Here is a 19,908-nt window from a genome sequence, read left to right on the forward strand (position 1 = left end):
ATAGCAAAAGATTTAGAAATTAAGGTGCTATGGAGTGTTTTCTGACCATACTGCACATTCTTTTGTTTCCACACGTTCTTTCGAAAAAGCAAGACACAAACTTAGAAGTGCATGTCTTTCCATCTAAGTTTTATACATAAATATTTGACAAAATGGGACTTAACACTTCTGCGTATCTCACAAGAAGGTTCTCATTTTCTCTCTTTCAGGGAAGGTCAAATGAGTTGTGCAAAACATTGACAGCAATTGCTTTTGAGAAAAAAACTGGAGCTATGATGTAGTCTTTTACTTCACATTCTTAGAAAAATTCAAATATAAAACAATTCATCAACAGTAGTTTCAGGCAGGTAAAAAAATCAGTTGCTTTGCAGGTTTATATTTAATCCAGCCACTTCAGTACCACTGGAATTATACATCAACTGTAGAAATCCTATTAATTTCTTCAAAGAAACATTAAAAAAAATTTATAAAACTCACAGCTGCTCCTGAGCTCAAAAAAAGAGAATGAAGTTGCAATTCTATGTATTTAATAGCTGTTCAGATAACAGTGTTTTGTAACAGATCAGCTTGGGAAATCTGATCGCTGGCTTTATCAGAAGAAGCAGAAAAACCAACCATGGTGTATTACTGCTTACCCTACTGGCTCCCACTACATAGCTGCGTACTGTAGCTGTTACATGCACTGCAAATACAACACCAGACATAGTATGTAGTAGAAGTCCAGCCAAGCTAAAACCCAGTCTCCTTTACTATCAGCATTAACGGAAGTGACCTTGGCCTATAAAAAAATAAAATATATTAAAAAAAAGTAACATATCAGAGTCACTTCCAAAGTAATACTAACTCCATCTTGGAGTAAGACCTTGAAATACAGTTTGCATTGATCCTGTCAGGCACCGATCACTTGGGGAAAAAAAGAAAAAAAAAAGAAAAGAGAAGCGTGCTGGTATATATTTTATACTATAACTAACGGTTTGCAATGCCCTAAAAATAGTATGAAAATAGTCATTAGGAATAGAATAGTCATTAGTCAATAGAATTTCTTATGCGTTTGGATATAAGAAACACCCACGCATAGAAAACTACTCTTTGGGGTTTACCTCATTTAATATCAGCATTATTCAAGTTTATTTGGCTACAGTAATGCCAGAAAATAGCAGGACTGATTTGTGCTTATCTACAAGAAACTCTTAAAAATTATCTGCAATAGAGTAACAGATTTTAGGCAAACAATAAAGAATATGTATTCCTCAAGGTTAAATCTGAAGGAAATAATGCCTGTCATAAAATACAGTATGTGTCTTAAAGAGGCATTTCCTCTTACTTCTTTCATTAAGACACAAGGCATGACTGAATTTGATACTTGCAGAGGCCAAGGAAACGATCTGCACTGAGCAGAGAGAAAAAGGGCTGATGGTCTCACAGACACACACTTGTAAATACTGCAAAAAGTAGAAAATTAACCTTGCAGGGATCCTTAGAGAGGCGACTATTACATGCCACTGAACAAGGTATCACTGACAGCTGGTTATTTCTAAATGTAATACTAAGTTAAAAGCAAGGAACTAATAAGCCACATTAAAAAAGAAATATTATTATATAATGCCATATCAGGCTAGAGAAATCTCAATGTCTATTTTGTATCCCTAATACAATGGGAAACTGAAAATAAGCTCAATACAAAAATTACTAAACAAAACCAAAGTCAAATGTGTATAACATATAAAATACCAACTGACTACATGTTATGAAATACATATCACAAGAGTGACAACAATGACAACTCTAAAGCAAACTCCAAGTCACATGTTGAGCAAAAGGCATCCTTTCTGGTAGAACGCTACCATAATTCAACTCCAGAAGGACTCCTTTAAGTCAGGGTATAAAGTAATCTAAAAACAAGACAGAAAAATACAATTGAAGATCAGCTATCTTCTTACAGTTAGAAATCCAAAAGAACTGCACACATTTTAAAAGTCAAAAAGAAACAATGACTTCATCAAGAGTTTGAGAACAATTGCAAAGACTCCTTCCGTGATTCTTGCCAACACATATTGTATTGACTTTCTGGAAAATCTGAATATATACACACACACACACACACACACACACACACAACTACCCTACCATTTAGCTTGGCTCCAAGCCATTTCACTTTGCAAACGGCAGTAACCTTAGAAATCAAAATGAAGATTGAAACCTATGCAAATGCATCTTGTAAACATTTTTCCAAAACTTCTTAATACCAGCCACACGAATAAGCAGTGAAAAGAAAACCCCTTTAAGCGACTATTTGAACATCTTACCAAAGACTTTACACATGGTGTCCATGAACTGCACTGCCATCTCCTTCTCCACTTTGCATCTGCATCTGCATCTGCGCCTGCATTCTTGCAATCATCTCCTGCATGCGACGAAGCTGGAAAAGTAGCACAGAAGAAACCTGTAGCCTAATCTCACCTCAGAATATGATTCTTTGCTGCCACCACACTAGTAACTATTTATATTAAAGAGCAAACACATATCTGCATTATCTTTAACAGATACGTTACAACCTCAGGTTATGACATCTTCTCCTACTGCTCTTCTTCACCCCTTAAAAGGTTGGAAATGTGCTGACTGAAACAAGCAGGCTTTATTATTGTAATTCGGGATGAGATTTTTAAGCATCCCTGAATGGAAGTCTCTGCTTCCTCCGAAGTTTAATGCATAAAAAAGACAGTGCTGAAGCGCTGAACAAACACAGTTGCTAAAGCTTATCACCAGAAGAAAAGCAGCTTGTTTATGTCCCTCCAAACGACACTCACATCTGACACTAAAAAAAATTGTCAGGATTACTTCCCAGCTCCCTTGCTAGTGATGACTAGGTGGAAGCAAGTATCACAGGCAAACCATCCAAGGAGACATAAGAATTATTAAAAGTGTTTGAAGCTCAGTTTCAGAGCACTGCAACATTTCAACACAGGGTAATTGCATAACTCAGCCACTAAGATTAATTCAGCCACTAAGATTACTTCAATAATTAATTAATTAATGCTTCACAAGAGGAAAATTTTTCACAATGAGAACAGTCAGTCCTTGGAATAATCTCCCCAGGGAAGTGGTGGATTCCCCAACACTGGACACTTTCAACATTTGGCTGGACAGGGTGCTGGGTCATCTCGTCTAGACCATGCTTTTGCCGAGAAAGGCTGGACCAGATGATCCTTGAGATCCCTTCCAACCTGGTACCCTATGATTCTTCGACGTTGCACGTACAATACTCAAATTCTGTACTCAACTCTGACAGGTGGGAAGTCAACCTCACTACCAAAATATTTTTGGGTGTCTTTGCCTTCGTGCACCTACACTCAAACTCAAACTAAACTGTTAAGTTTAACAATGAAAAGTTAAACCTGTGAAATGTTTACACTTCTCTTTTTTCATATTCCTTGAAACAACAACTCTTTTCACTTTTACTCTGGTTATCTTTTGGGACTTGAGTAGCCACTAAGACCACTAGCAGAAGACTGAGTATCTGCTTGGGCTAGGGCAGACCAAAAAGTCCATCTAACTCAGTCTTCTCCGCAGTGATGGCTGTTAGGAAATGCATGGAAGAGCCTAACAGCCAGGTGCACACACCCAGTATTTCCTGACATCCGCTCTCAAACTCTAGAAATCTGTCAATTCTGAACTAGTAGATTCCCATTCATCCTGCCATCTATGATTATGTAAGCCCCTCACTATATCCTTCCTCTGTGTTGTCTACTTCCCAACAAGAACGTTAACCTTATCTCCCCTTGTGCAGGACCAGCTTCAGATCTCCACGTCTGCCTTTCTGCCCACTTTTTGCTATGCAATGCACTTTTTCTCATCCTAGTTATATCGGGTTTGGGTTAGGGGGACAATGAAAACACTGTTAGAGTTATGCATTATGGATTTATCAGTGGCAAAATAGGAATTTCTGTTCATTTTTTATTCCTGACAATTCCTACCGTTGTTTCCTCCTTTGCTGCAGAGTTGAACTGACTTTTTCCCAATCTGCAATTGCTAACTTCAGAACCTTTACTCACGTGAGTATGGCTCTCCCTCCCCACACAACATGCATTGCATCCATTGCTGGTTAGTACAACGGAATCAGGTATCTTATGGGATTCCTCCTGTTCCAGTAAATCAGTACAGTGAGACCTCTCTATGCCTCTCTGCATTCTGTTTTGTCACTGCACCTTAGATGACTTGAATAGCAAATTCTGTCTTTTTCTTTACAAATTACCAAGATCACATAAATCATTTGACCTGAAGCAGTGAAACAAGAATAAAAAATCCCCCATCACAAGAGTAGAGAGCTCTGTCATCTTACTTCAGCTTCTTTTTCAAGGAGAATCTGGTCTTTATTTACTTCTTCATCTTCTATTTTCCTGAAATAAGATTAATATTGTTCAATAACATGCGTACTTTCCAGATTTTGAACTTCCACAGAATGCTTTGTTGACAAAATCAAGTCTCTTAGAACATGTCAGTTTCAAAATGCAAAGAAAATTCACTGTAACACATTCCCCACATAGCTACAATTCATGTTTTTGAATTATTTTAAGACAACAATTTATCCCTTAGTCCTTCATAAAGTTATGCCCAGAACAAGTACAAACTTCAAAAACCCATTCTAGCTATGACTTTAAAACATGACAGATCTTTGCATGTAGGTATCAATAGAAACTATTTCTGAACAGTGTTCAAGTGTAGCAGTTCACCTGAGCATAACATTATCTTAAGTGAGTACCACACAGATACAGCAAATTCAGAAATACTGCACACACATTCTCAATTCTTCTCTTTCATCGGTGCAATGAATCAATACAACTAAATCAAAATATAAGTTCAAGGTAATGCTGGGCAAGATGTCAACAAAAATATGGAAGCAACTTGTAAAATAACAAGTGCTCTAAGAAATGCTTTTTCTGGAAAGCTGGCTACCTCCAGGCAGAAACTTCCTTTGATGCAGTTCTGTCCCATCTCTAACTTCATGAACCACATTTGCTACCAAACATCTGAAAGGCTCATAACCAAAACCATAGAACTAACACAACCACTGTACACCCCTGGAATCCTTCCAGTTGGAGGAACTCTTTGTCCTCTACTCCACTTGAGACTTTGATGTTTGATTATTGCAAGTCCAAAAGATTTCTTTTGTATAACATCTCAAAATACAGTACAAACACTGATTACTCCTGTCAAAATTAAGCAAATGCTTTCAATCAGTATCTCAGCAAGCTCTTGCTTAATTGAGACACCAAACATAAGAATATTGTTATGCACTATATTTTCAACATTACCTACCACTTTGCAAATCAATTTCTCCTACCCCATGTTGCAACGGGGAAGATCTGCTAACAGATCTAATCACACAAGTGCCATCAAAAGTGCAAAGCAAACTGATGCTTGTTAAAAGGTTAAGAGAGAAACAGATTGTCAAAAAACCCTCTGTGCCCAAAAGCCTCTAAGAACATTCGTGAATGCAGTCAACAAGCACTGATTGCCAAGCACTGCTAGGGGTGTAGGTGCCAGTTTGAAATAAATTCACCCACAAACTACTCTTACTTATAGTGAGCTTAATGACATTCTAGCACCACTTTGGAAATGTGAAAATAAAGATATATGAGCCACTTAACTAGACAAGATAGAAAAACATGGTTTAGTTTCACAAAGAAAGAAACCCCAACTTAGCAGCAACTTGCTGTCACAGGTCCTTGGCAGATGCAACTTTAAGTCTTCTAAAAATCGGTAAACACTACTTTAACTCTGAATGACCTTAGGTTATGTTACGTACATACCTGTTGGATAATAGGCACCAGAACTTGGCAAAAATATTGGGGGTTTAGCGTGAACTTCAGAAGACAGGATTTAAAAGTCAGGGGAGAAGAGCATGTCTTGCCTGAAGGGAAAACTGGACTTGTAGGCCAATGCTACAGGCAAAGACAAACTCCTCTTCTTGAAAACTGACTAGGCATGTGACAAAACCTATGTCGACATCCTGATGGAAAAAGCTTTGCAAAATACATCAAACCCAGTGAAACGTGCAATTATGAAACCCTCTAGTGGTTGAAATAAGAAAAGCAACTGAAAAATCTAAACCAAGAAACACCTGGTTTTCAACATCAGCTCACAAACTCAGCTTTCCAAATCCTGCTATTTTAGTTAAAAATGGGGTGTTCTGCCTGTCTCTCTTACCAGGAAAGCTGTGCCCTACCCACCACAGCTCAAAACAAGGTTGAAAGACATTATCCTGTGACTGCTGTGCAAAGAAAATAATTTCTGTATACCATGTTTAATAAAGCACTCCAGAAGCACTCGAGTTTCTCTTTTTTCAGAATTAACTACTGGAATATCTGGACTGCATCTTTAAAAAAACCCTTTTTTTAACATATCAGTACTGACCTAATTTGCAGATTTTCAAAGAAATTTATCACAAACATCTGCCATACTTACCTCAAACATTCCAATCCAACTATGTTCAAGCCTTAAAACAAAGCAGAGATCTAACTATACCCTTTTAATGCCACAACTGTCTCTTCAGATTTACATAATACTTTTTCTTTCTTATGCTTGGTGTAAGCTGGTTGACTGAACTTGGTGCTGACTGGAGCTACAGAGCTGTCCATGATTTACCAAATCCTAGCAATGAAATGGTAGGAGAGACAGAGAGAGGACAGAAATAAATTCAGAAGAGGGAGAAACAGCATATAGCCATAAGGTGACAACCTGCCGCCTCGTTTGAGCCTCTCCGAGCGGAAGTTCTCATAGTGAAGATCCTGGGTCACCTCCTGAAGATCTTGCATATGGGTGCTGGCGGAAGGAAAATAATTAGAAGATAATTAAAACACACTTGTGTCCCATTATTGCTCAACCAACTCTCACATTCAGCACTGTATGGGTTGATGTGTTCAGCATGTACACTCATTTGACATGCTAATTTAAAAGCTAATTTAAGTTAAATTGGTGCAATAAGAGACACTTAGAGAGACCACCTCAGACCCTGATGTAAGCTGTCCTCCTGGGTGCGAGGGGAAACAGAGTAGCAAAGCCTGAAAAAAATCACCCAGTGGACTTTTGATGTCTCCTCCTTTGCAGATACACATCTACATATAGATGTAGTTAACTAAGCAGAAGGTGTAAAGCAACCTGGTTTGTGTTCCTGGGGATCTGAATAGCAATACAACACTGTGTTCGACAAAAGAATTAGTCAAAAGACTATTTTCACAGAATCACCGAGTAATTCAGATTGGAAAGAACCCATGGAGTCTATGTGGTCCAATCCCTGCCTAGGCCTAGGCCAGCTAGGTCAGGGCTGCTCATGGCCTTCTCCAGACAAATTCTGAGTATCTCCAAGGATTCCACAACACTCCAAACCTCCAACACAGTGTTTGAGTATCTTCCTGGTGACTGTTTTATAAACCACCATTCAATTGGAATTTTGTAACTCACATTAACATGGTCCTCAGCTTCAGGAAGTCATTATGTTCCGGATTCTCCACTTCAACAACACCCCACGGGTAGAGTCGACCTCTAACTTTTTTACCTTTGGCTTCAATGAGTTGATTGGATCCCACTACACAAAATGGAATGCTGGCCTGAACACCAAAAATGCAAAAATTACTAATGAACCAGAACAAACAACTCCAAAACCAGCTCTTGTTCTGCTCAGCACTGCATATTATGGTAATAAGTTCATAATGCTTTTAATTTGAAGGTGTAAAAAAAAAAAAACCCAACAAGTAATTGTAAACATCATCTTCCAGATAGGAAAGCCTGGGCACAGAGACACAGTGACTCACTCAAGGGCTCATCGTAGGTCACAGTGTTTATCTTGCTCTAAAGCCATCTGAGCAGTCTGAAAAGACACAGTATATTATCCACATACGTAACCTATGAAGTCAGTCGTACCTTCAGGAGCCTGGTCTGCTCTTTAAAATCTTCATCCTCATCTGATTCAGCGTCAGGCAGGTGATAAATCTTGATGCCATGCTCTTCTATTTCATCCAGAATCTGAGATTTATAATAAAAGAAATTGGGATCGTTTACATTGAAAATCAGTGCTTTTAAATATTAAGCTAAAATTACTTGATCAGTTACACAGTCACTTGGCAAGTATTTGTTTTCAAACACCATATTTCTTCATGATATTCAACAACTACTTGCCTCAAACTTTCAGACAAACAATAGTGTTCAAATAAACACTGTCCTTTGGGGATTACACATAAGAAATTAAGCTTTTTTAAAACCTTTGCAATTGTGTTTTGTTTTGGTTGGTTGGGTTTTTTTCTAATTATAAAGCATTGACTTAGAAGTCAGTAATTGCTTTGAACAGCCTAAAACTCCTTGCTGATTTACTCTGAATTACTATTTGAGGGGTAGAGGTGGGAGTGTTTAAAAACCTAACTGAGCTACAGACACAACAAATACTTGTTTCAGTCCTCATGACTGCTAAGAATGGCATTTGCAGCTGGAATCCATTTGCCATAAACCCAAATTTTGCTCTTTAATTTTTTCTAAAATATATCTTTATTTCTGCAGAATTCTAGCACAATATATCAAACTAAAGTACACTTCTCTATTTTTATTGCAAGTTGGGTAAGATAACTATAAGGCCTTCCAGAATAACTGAAAAGATCATAGACAAAGTTTTAAACATAACAGCTAAGACTGGATCAAGTGTGCCTTCTGGCAAGTTAATCCTAACACTTCTTTCTAAATTTCATAGTTGTTATGAATTCATGATGGTTCGCAGCATTTTTTTGCCCCCTCAGCAAATACAGCATCAAATCCTGCCAGACTGAACATGTTACGGGGTCTTGCCTATAGAAGAAAGAATTAGAATGTATTAGAAGAGGGTCACATAGGGGAAGAAAAACAACCCCAAAATTAGAAAAATCTCTGAAAATCCTATTTCTCAATCATCAGAATTCTGACTGGACAAAAAAAAAAATATATATATATGCACATTATAGATGCAGATACCACCTCTGTTTTGTGACTGACCAAACAGGTAAGGGAGCAATTAGCATTAATAAATGCATTTAAACATTTTTCCAAAGTTTCAAGATTCACTTATAATGTAATCATGAATGTAGCAAATCTGCCATTTTGCAGGCAACATTTTAAGGATAATTTCTCAGTTAAATACATAATAAAAGAATTTACAAGGTATCAAACTACATATTAAATAATGTTACACTGTACATGAGACTATATTTTTCTTACCTAGGACAGAGTAAGGTTGAGTGATAATGCCTCTACCTTCAGCGGCCTGGCTGCTATAAGCAAAGTACAACATTTTTTGGCAAGCTAGAAAAATACTTACTCTTTTCTTTAGTCTTTCTCGCTCTTTCAGAGAAAGCGTATCAGCTTTTGCAATCACTGGTACAATATTTACTTTGTTGTGTATGGCCTTCATAAACTCAATATCCAGGGGCTTAAGGCTAAAATTAAAATATGAAAAATTTTTAATCTAAATTACCCAAAGGCTTAAGGTTAAGGCTAAGATTAAAATACAGAAAACTTTTTAATCTAAATTACCAATTTATTTTCACACCAATGCAGACCTCTCTCCTTACAGACAGAAATAATACACCTAATTGATTCCAGCTGTTCTAGTACTTCCTTACGTAATGGCAATCTGATTCTGAAAATTTAAGTCAACGGGCACAAACTAACCCCCTGAAGTAAAATTATTTCACAAATAAAATGACAAAGAAACACCTACCCGTGACCAAATGGTGAAATGAAATAGAAGCAGCAATGAACCCGGTTATCTATGATATGCCTTCTGTTCAAACCACTCTCGTCATGCAGATATCGCTCAAACTGCTCATCAATGTAAGAGATTATGGTCTTAAAACTGTAAAACAAATATGGATTCAAGAAATCATGCTCGTTCCCAAACGGCCAACAATTTTAATGATGTTTCAAAGGTAATACTGAAACACCAAGACATCTTGCTGATGAACCACCTGTGGGTGGACAAAAATTTATTTACTGGTGCTGTGAGAGTAGAAGAGCATAAATCTTAAAATTTTACTTGGATTCCAGAATAACAAACCACTATGCATATTTGGGGGTTTTATATTAAGATAAAATATGCATACACATGACACACATCTTAACCTCTACAGCAAATTTCTCTTGGGTTAGTATTTATCTTTTGACTAGTATTGATTACACATGCTCAAGATAATCTAAGCTTCTTGTTCCAAATGAATTTAAAATCACAGAATGGTTTGGGTTGGAAAGGACCTTTAAAGATCCAGTCCATGCCTGTGTCACGGGCAGAGACATCTTCCACTAGACCAGGTTGCTCAAAACCCCATCCAACCTGACCATGAGCACTTCCAGCAATGGGGTATCCACAACTTCCCTGGGAAACCTGTTCCAGTGTCTCACCACCATGACTGTAAAAAACTTCCTTCCTTATGCCCAACCCAAATCTACCCTCTTTCAGTTGAAAACCGTTGCCCCTTGCCCTGTTACTACAGGCCCTGCTAACAAGTCTGTCTCCATCTTTCCTATAAGCCCCTTTTATATATTGAAATTCCTCAGTAAGGTCTCCACAGAGCCTTCTCTTCTCTAGGCTGATCAACTCCAACTCTCTCAGCCTTTCTTCACTGCTGTTCCAGCCCTTGGATCATTTTCATTGCCTCCTCTGGACCAGCTCTAACAGGTGCACATCTGCCTTGTGCTGGGGGCCCTGAACTGGATGCAGGTCTCACCAGAGCAGAGGGGCAGAATCCCCTCCCTCAACCTGCTGGCCACGCTGCTCTTGATGCAGCCCAGGATGCAAATGGCTGTCAGGGATGCAAGCGCACATCGCTGCCTCATGTCCCGTTTTTTGTCCACCAGTATCCCCATATTCTTCTGTGCCCGACTGCTCTCAGTCCATTCATCTCCCAGTCTGTACTGATAATGAGGATCTCTCCAGCCCAGGGGCAGGATCTTGCACTTGACTTTTTTGAACTTCATGAGGTTTGCATGGGCCCACTCCTCAGGCCTATCAAGGTCCCCATGCATGGCCTCCCTTCCCTCTAGTCAATCAACTGCACCACTCAGCGTGGTGTCATCTGCAAACCTGCTGAGGGTGGACTCAATTCCAGTACGTCATTGATGAAGATATATAGTACTGGTCCCACTACAGAAACCACTCATTACTGGTTTCCACTTAGATTTTGAGCCGTTGACTGTAACTCTTTGGACACAGCCATCCAGCCAATTGCTTATCCAACAGTCCATCCATCAAACCCGTATCTCTCCAATTCAGAGGCAAGAATGTTATGGGGGGACCATACAAAAGGCCATCCAGAAGTCCAGGTAGATGACATCAGTAGCTCTGTCTTTATCCAATCCATCATAGAAGGCCACCAGATTAGTCAGGCACAGTGTGCCCTTGGTGAAGCCATACTGGCTGTGTCTCATCACCTCCCTGTCTTCCATATGTTTCAACATATCTTCCAGGAGGATCTGTCCCATGATCTTACCAGACACAGAGGTGAGGCTGACTGGTCGACAGCTTCTAGGGTTGTCCTTTCTACCCTTTTTAAAAATGGGTGTGATGTTTCCCTTTTTCCAGTCACTGAGGACTTTGTCTGACTGACATGACTTTTGAAATACGATGGTGAGTAGCTTGGCAACTACATCTGCCATAGATAACCCAACAAGAAGGGATGCATCTTGTTGGGTCCCATGGACTTATGTATGTTCAAGTTCCTCAGATGGTCTCGAACCTGATCTTCACTTATGATGGGAGTGACTTCTTTTCCCCAGTCCCTACCCCAGGGAGCTTGAGAGGTGTGGGAAGAGGGATTACCATTGAAAACTGATCACCACTGATGTCACGATTATTTCTTAGTACTTATTATAAAGTAAATTTCTCAAAAAAACCCAACCAAACCCAAAGATGATGAAAATGCACTTAAAAATGAAGCACAGAATCTGAAAAAGTTCAAATGAACGTGGACAAGATCTAAAGGTGGATTCTTACTTGCACTAAAGATTAGATGAATTACTTTCTCAGAGTATTGTCGAATTTGTGCCCCAGTGGTTCCACTGCTTTCTGACTATAAAAAAGTCAAGAACACAGTTAAAACTCTTCCAAACTTAAAAAAGTTAACTAACTAAAAAGAGATCAAAATATCTATGTCCCAGAATTTATTTTAAGTCGTGTGGGAGTTATTGATTCCTCTTTACGCGTATCTGAATGAACTCCTAACACTTTGGTTAAGCTTCCTCAAGATTAGAAAACATGCCCATCTCACCAAAAATCACACCCCAAATTCAGCACCTCACATAACACACCAAAAAAAAAGGGAGAAGATAATGACTTAACAGTATAAGTTGCAATGCAAGTGTTTAAAAGAGCTAGGGTTGCCACTTCGGCCATCCTACTTTGAGCTGTGTATCATTATTAATACAGCCCCACTTCAGTTACTTATCCCCCCACCCCACACCCAGAACAAATACAAAATGGATGTCAGTCTTTCTACACAGATCTATCTATGCTCTGTGTACATACCAGTCTCGACAGTTGATAGCATCCCCATACCCTGGCGTATCTACAACTGTCAGACGTAGTTTCACGCCCCTCTCTTCAATTTCAACTGTTGAGGCTTCAATCTGCACAGTGCGTTCAATCTTCTCTAAAAGACAATAAACTTGATCTTTCAGAACAGAATTTATAAGACTGTCATTTTGAGATAAGCCTAAAGCATTAATTGGCAGATGCAACTGTATAAATATTATTCCACAGATTGATAACTTGACAGCAAGACTCATCACTTAAGTTCTTCAGATTTTGTTAGAGGAGTAGATGAGATTTCATACTGTTCTTAAATATAATGTAGAAACTAAGGCAAAAAGGACTGAGAAAACCCTAGCAATTTGGAGAACAATACTAAATTATACGTAATGGATTATTTTCCTAAGGTTGAAAGTGATAAGTAATCATCAGCTAACATAATAAAATATTAAAGCAAGTCACTCAACAAGTAGCAAAGAGGTGGGAAAAAACAGCATCTTCCTCTATTTTCTTACAACTTTCTCTTTCGTTGGATTATTGTATGCCTTGTTTAACAGAATAAAAAAGGGACAAGAGACTGAATAAGAAAGAGGTGAAGTTCACATTCACTAAATATCAACCCAAAGCAAAGGAATCAAGTTGCCAGTCCAAGAAGGCATAAACAATGCGTATGTTTAGAATTGCAATAGATCAAAAATTAAAGAAAGTTTCTGATTGTTTTAGTTGGTTGTTTATCTTACTGTGACACGATGACTTTTTTAAAGCAAAATAAGGTATCAGCTTTCTAGGTGCCAACATGAGTACACCCAAGGACTAAACAATCAAGACCCCATACACATCCTGGGGACAGGGGGAACCTATTCTACCAAACAGATAATCAGGAAATATATTAGAAATTATTACAGCCAGAAATCACCAGTGGCTCTTACTAAAATCCAAAGATAAAAGCATTCAACTTCAAGAATCAGGCAGAACAGAGAAACTAGAACAAAGTGTGTTTACCAGCAGCTCCTGGGATTATCCTTTCTGGGTAGAGATCTGTCAAGAAGAGGCTGTTTATTAATGTAGATTTTCCCAATCCAGATTCACCTGCGTATCAATGTCAAGATAAATTCAACATATCTACATAATTCATTTCAACTGTATCCAGACAGTATCATCTGACTATATATTTTATCATGTTAAATGTAAATCTTTCAGTTTAAAAGTTTACATCTTATAATTCTGCATTAGAAAAGTTTGCACAAAAAGGCTGAGTAACCATTTTTACATCTCAGCTTTAGAATACACTTTCTCAGAGCTTTCAGGGATGATGATTTGTAATTAAATCTGCTAGTCAAGTGGAGTTCTGATCTGGACTTAAGATTTCCCATTTCATGTCTGCTGATTTTTATGGCATGCTTTTCTGCTGGCACTCCACAACATGAAGGATCACACAGAGTGAGAAGCTAGATCCTGCCTAGGCTGTAGTATCCATTTAAACAACCAAAAAGGCACTGCTGAACTCCTGCACAGTCAGCCATCAGAAAGGGTGATTTGTTTCTGCTTTTTATGCTAATATGGCAAACAAGGGAAGAGGAATATGACATGGCCACTGAACATACCGACAGAGCAATTTTTTTTTCATGATACTGGGGATTACCGCAGTGTACCATAAATATATTTTTGTTCTAGGGCTGACTGAGCCATGAGGGAAGTTCAAAAGCCAACTAATTAGCTAAAGATCAAGTTCTTAATCAGAACAAATGTTCACAGCATAGAAAAGACCAGCAACTCAAACTGCTCAGTTCTTGAATTCACTGAACAAATCGTTTTCTAGATTTTTGGTTTTATATCAAGTGTTGACAGAATTAATTAAAAATTATCCCTCTGAGTAACAGACTATTCCACAATAGAAGTCTGACAAAAATATCTGAACAAAAAAAAAAAAGAGATGGAACTATTTTTCTAATAAAGATTTGACTAGGAGCTGACAGTTCTTAATGCCTTATAGAATGTGACTCTCGAGATCGGATTTTATCAGTGCAGCCTTCACCACTGAAAAAGACATGCAGACAGAGTAACTCAACAGTCACACGGCATCATTTCAGTGAAACGGAAAAAAAGTATGGTTTTAACCAGTGGCACATTCCATACTTCCAGTCTGGGTAAATATTACATGTAAAACAAATCAGTTTTGATAGTCACTGCCAAGGATTAGCAAAAAGCGTAGTTATTCTCACTACTGGCCACAGTAGTTTAGTGACTCTAAAGGGAAATAACTATTTAGATGAAGTCATAGCTTAATAATGAGAACGAACATGAAATTGTCAATAAATACAAGTGGTTGGGACTTCTTTGGAAGCAACACAACTAATGAGGCAACTTGTTATAAAGCCCAGCTCATATTTTCACAACCCACAATAAACAATAGCAGAAAAAAACAATGTGAAGAAGCAAAATCATTGATTAGGACTCTGTCAGCACAGATAGCTTTTAAAGAAACATTGTCCTGCTCAGAGATTAGGAAGCACAGCAACTAAATGAAGAGTAATAGCTCAATACAGGCATTGTGATACAGCCCACAAAAGAATGTACTTAAACCCCATGCATATTTCTAGAGAAAGAATACACATTCCAAATTGTTGAAATAATCAACAATTTAGAGCACAGTTTATTTTATCTTGCATCGACTGCCTCCCTCTGCAAGTGTATCTTAAAATACCACTCCAAATTTTCAGTGAAATTACTTTTCTCCAAGTTCACTTCCTGTAGTTTTTATTTCTCCCTCAGAATACTGTCAGGGTGCAACTGTAGTTAAATTTTACTCTGAGACTCGGGTGGAGTTAACTGCCTTTCTGTTACTCTGATACCATGTTATTTCCCCCCCATTTTCTATTGTACAAGAGGCTAGAAACAACTGTTTGGTCTGTATAATTTTACACAGCTTTCTGCCAGAACTGTTTCACATAGCACTGTTTGCAGCTAATCTCAAAGAGGTCTGGAAATTAAGTTTAACTGCAGCAGAGAAAGCACACCTTTAGTTTCTCAGAACTGTTCACATTTTTAAGATCATTGAACACTAAATTCTGGAGAGTTACAGTAGACACCATAATGTGAAACAGCTGCTTATAGTTTGGCCCTACCCTTAGATTTTATAAGATATCCATTATGATATTATCCTAAGCAAATCCAATAAAAAGTACAGTAAATAACTATGGTAAAACTCTAGGAAGACAAAAGTAAGGGCCAACTCTGTCCATCCCGAACTACAGAAGACAGGAACAGGATAAAAGCAATACCAGGGCTGTCATCTGGCAACCCTAATGAAAGGTTAGAGGATAGACTCTTTCTGTAACTACTGGAATCCAAAACAATTAAGAACTTAAACACCTCCTCTCATGTACCACCTCACCTCTCCTGCTCATTTCCACTGTGATCTCTCTTGGACAAATCTAACACACAAATGGGATTTACTTCCTGTGACGCCAGGTAATCAAGGACCTAATTCTATCAGGGTACTTTTTGCAAAAGCCTATTTTAAAAGTGAGAATTACAGAGTTCAAACACCAAAACTCAGAAATTGCAGCTCCCAAGCAGTATGACCAGGAGATATACAGAAGACGCCCAAATCTGATTTGGGAGCCTACTTAGTTTGCAAAAATAACACTGACTTCTCAGAGAATCAAGGTATTTCTGCAGACACACTAGATTTTTCTTTTCATCCTAGATACTGACACAGATTCTCAAAGAAGTATCTAATAGAATTAAACTTTAAATTATAACTAACAAAAAATCAAGATCAACGTAGAAAGTAACAACTCACATCAAAACCAATTAATCTAATTCTCATTCTTCTCTTACAAGAGCATTTAGAAGGAGTGGAAAGACCCGAGTTCAGATTCTTTTGGAAGTACAGAAGTATAAAGAACATTTTAAATAGAATAGCCTCCTTACTACTGTTCTCTCAATCAAGACACACAAGCAATGATGGTATTCAAATGCAAGAAGAGTTTTAAACTGTATTTTAAATGGAATGCTTGAATCCTGTAAGACAGGAGAGAAGGAAGGAAGTGATGATCACTTCACTCACAAACTTATTAACATATTCAACCATGGTTTGTAGTGTGGAAAACAACTGTTGCATGAATTAATAAACTATAAGAGAAAGTTAAATGCTACAGTATGAAAAAGCTTTCTGATGCAAGCTGAAGCATTACAAAAGTGGAAGTAACATTCATTTTAATTCCAAATTCCCTGCGAGTAAGTACTGTTTTTGTGAAAGACTATAAAACATTTCCTTACCAACCACCATAAGAGTAAACTCAAACCCCTTTTTCACAGACTTCCGGTGAACTTGATTGGGAAGGTTTGCAAATCCCACATAGCCAGGGGTTTCCGGGTTGATAAACTGAGCAGGCTGTTGCTATAAACAAAATAAAATAAGACAATAATAATCAATTACTTAGGACATACTTGTTTGTATAATGGCTTTCCTCAGTTATTTCAAATTATTTGAAGCTACATAACATAGAGAGAGAAAACTACACAGGTGGTCCTGCTGCTCAGCAGTTTGACAATGAAGCACAGAACAACTGCATTCATCTAGATTTTTAAAAAAAACAACAAAACCTTCATTTATTCAGCTACCCAGCCAAGACCACCTTAAGTAAAATGTTTGGGGATTTGTTTTGATTTATTCATTGAAGTATGAAGTACATTCACTAATCACACACTTTTTAAACAGTGTCTTCACACACATTTAACATAAAAAAGCTTGGGTCCAATGTTTATGGACTTAAATGAAAAGGTGACCATTTCTAATCTGTTCTTAGCATAACCAAAAGAAAATCCTGAGCAGCTAGTGAAGTGAGACCCGTCTGCAGGAAGTCCTCTTTAGAGAAGTCTCTTAAAGCCAGGGGGTGGGATTTACACAACAGTGTTTCAAATGCCCACTACAACAAATACTGCAGAGAAATCTTTAGATCTACTAGTTTCCCTCTTCAAACACATTCCTGGAGTACCCTTTAGCTCTTTAGCTTTAGTTCGTTTTTCTCACTCCAATAAGCTAACACGGATGTTTAACCCATTATACCAAATTCAGGGGACCAAGAATCAGATGAATCCCAGCATGTCAGTAATGTTTTAAGTTACCATGTTGCTTATGAAGGATTTTACCAGAAGGTCAGTCGACTCTATTAGTAAATGAAGAAATTAAATCTAAGAACATCCTTTTCTTAAATGATTCCTACTCAAAGCACAGTAGGAGAACGGAAGTTTTAAGGAAAATGTATCAGGGAGCTTGTATGCAACTCCATGACAAAACTAAATCCTTCCAAGATAATTAGTTAACTGTACAAGTTTATACTTGTAGGAAACTACTTTAATATATGTTTTACATCACTCAGTCTTTCAATATTTTTCTTCTAAAGGTGAATTCTCTCTTTTTTTATGACCCATAAATTAAGCATACACATCACTATCAAACACAATGCAAGTTATGCATTCTGCCCTTGCAGATTAATATTTAAAAACAAAGTAACTGTTTCATATCATTCCATTGGAAGACAGAAATGTTATTCTTACCTTAGACATTTTTATGGAAGGTCAGGAACAAATCTAGAAAAAGAATAATGGTTTTCAGCTTATTAAAAATCATACAAGAAAAAAAAAAACAAACCACAAAACAATGTCATATCCACTGTTGCACACTAGACTAAACGTGGAGCATTCTTAATTGGATGGCTAGATTTTGAAGCAGTGTCAACTGCTTCACAGAGTGCAAATATTTGACTCTTTGGTATTAACAAGGGGCAGAATTTTCAGCAACCATTGTACCCATTAACATCACTGGACAATAAATTCAAGCAACAGGAATGTGGGGTGCTAAAGGCACTAGATGTATGACAAGACATTTTGAGCCTGAAAAAGAAAAGTTCGCATCCTTTCCGGAAACTAACCAAACCAGACACATTACCTAAAGACATCTTACTATTTACAGGAAACAGTTTTTTCAAAGCTAAAAAAAAAAACAACTCGTGTATTATTTTTTCTTTCTAAACCTCCTTCTTCTCAACATTTCCTTTCATGCTTGAGTGCTCTGTAAAGAGCCGACAGCTTCAAAATGAAACATTTCCTCCTCCTTTTTCATCTGGATGCTTGCAAAGTCAGTCATTTTCAAGATAAGATTTTCACATGCAGCTGCATCACTTTGAGATACAAAGCAGACAGGAAAAAAAAAAATCTCTCATCTAACACCTCTATGCAAAAAAGTCTCCTGACAAACAAAGACCTGCCAACACAAGAGAACTTCCATCACGCTAACTTGCATGAGTTCAAGAGATCATATAATCTGCTATGGCAATATAAAAAATTTAGCATATGCTGTGTCTTCAAGTGATGAGTGCTCCAAGTTCCCATTTCAAGTCCCTCTAACCAAAAAGGAGTCTGTTCCCACTCACAAAGCTGATACACCCTAGCCACCTCTTATCTGTCTAGCTCACTCCCACTTTCATTCCGCAGATTTTAAATTATCACCATCTGATTTTTCCATCTTCCAAGGAGATTTTTGTCAGTGAGTTCAGCTTCATGTGAAATGACACCAAACTGCTTCAATGTACAGCACCCTTCCCATCCAACACCCATCCTGAAGCCAAAGTACGCTGCCCAGTGTCAGATGGACAGAAGCCCAGCCATTTTTATCCTAGGCAGAGAGCAAAGTTGTTTTCAAATTGGTGACAGCATTTGCTTCTCAAAGCTACTGGATACAACATACATACAAGTGCAACCTCCTTTACGGTTATTAAGATGCAACTTTTTAGCTCACCACAATTACTTCACCGTTAATAGTTACCAAGCTGCTTCTACTCCCACCAAGAGTTCAGAGGCCAGTTCTGAGGAAGGCTTTTTGATGGGAGGGACAGACTGAAGGTGTTAAACATTGAAATAATGAGGCATTGTTTCACACAAACCTGGCGTCCTGCTACACATGCAAGAATAGAAAAGTGATAACATGCTTCTCAAGTGAAATTTCACGCTAAAAATAAAATCCAGTATCTGCAATGTCTGTATGTCAGTCAATAAGCTGGTCTATGACCTACAAAGCATTCAACTACTGAAGAGGTTGTCTGTAAGGCTTTTATCAACATGCAAGATTGATCTGATAGCAACTCTTCCTTCCAAGAGTGTTTCCTGCGGAGTGATGTCATTGATCCCTGCTTAACCATTCTTCACAAGAGATTTTCAATGCCAAATAAAGCTAGATCCTGCTAGAATACAGAAGAACATTCTTTTAATTCACAAGGCTTGCCTGTCACCCAACTATTTCTCAGGGGCAGGCTAAGAATAGAGGAAAGTTTCTCACGGCTACCAAGAAACGAAGGAGAGCT

At 37.9% G+C, this 19,908-nt stretch overlaps 1 protein-coding gene across 1 annotated transcript; it reads right to left on the reverse strand.

The window, feature by feature from the left end:
- Nucleotides 1–1,868: 1,868 nt before the first annotated feature.
- On the reverse strand, nucleotides 1,869–18,115 carry SEPTIN2 (septin 2). The gene is made up of 12 exons (XM_009955444.2): nucleotides 18,107–18,115; nucleotides 16,826–16,946; nucleotides 13,544–13,630; nucleotides 12,539–12,662; nucleotides 9,740–9,874; nucleotides 9,338–9,455; nucleotides 7,921–8,022; nucleotides 7,462–7,607; nucleotides 6,739–6,822; nucleotides 4,340–4,397; nucleotides 2,307–2,419; nucleotides 1,869–1,892 (listed from the first exon to the last, which is right to left on the reverse strand). The coding sequence occupies exons 1-11, from the start codon at nucleotides 18,113–18,115 to the stop codon at nucleotides 2,315–2,317; spliced, it is 1,089 nt and encodes a 362-aa protein (XP_009953746.1). The 3' UTR covers nucleotides 1,869–1,892; nucleotides 2,307–2,314.
- Between the last annotated feature and the right edge of the window lie 1,793 nt (nucleotides 18,116–19,908).

The sequence above is a fragment of the Leptosomus discolor genome, chromosome 7, assembly GCF_034619465.1.
Source record: "Leptosomus discolor isolate bLepDis1 chromosome 7, bLepDis1.hap2, whole genome shotgun sequence".
Lineage (NCBI taxonomy): Eukaryota > Metazoa > Chordata > Aves > Leptosomiformes > Leptosomidae > Leptosomus > Leptosomus discolor.

Excerpts from the sequence above, each read along its gene's own strand:
- SEPTIN2 (XM_009955444.2), bottom strand. Across the intron at positions 13,631-16,825 it reads GTTTACTCTTATGGTGGTTG|GTGAATCTGGATTGGGAAAA; the intron begins GTAAGGAAATGT and ends ATTGATACGCAG. Across the intron at positions 7,608-7,920 it reads AGCAGACCAGGCTCCTGAAG|GCCAGCATTCCATTTTGTGT; the intron begins GTACGACTGACT and ends TTTGGTGTTCAG.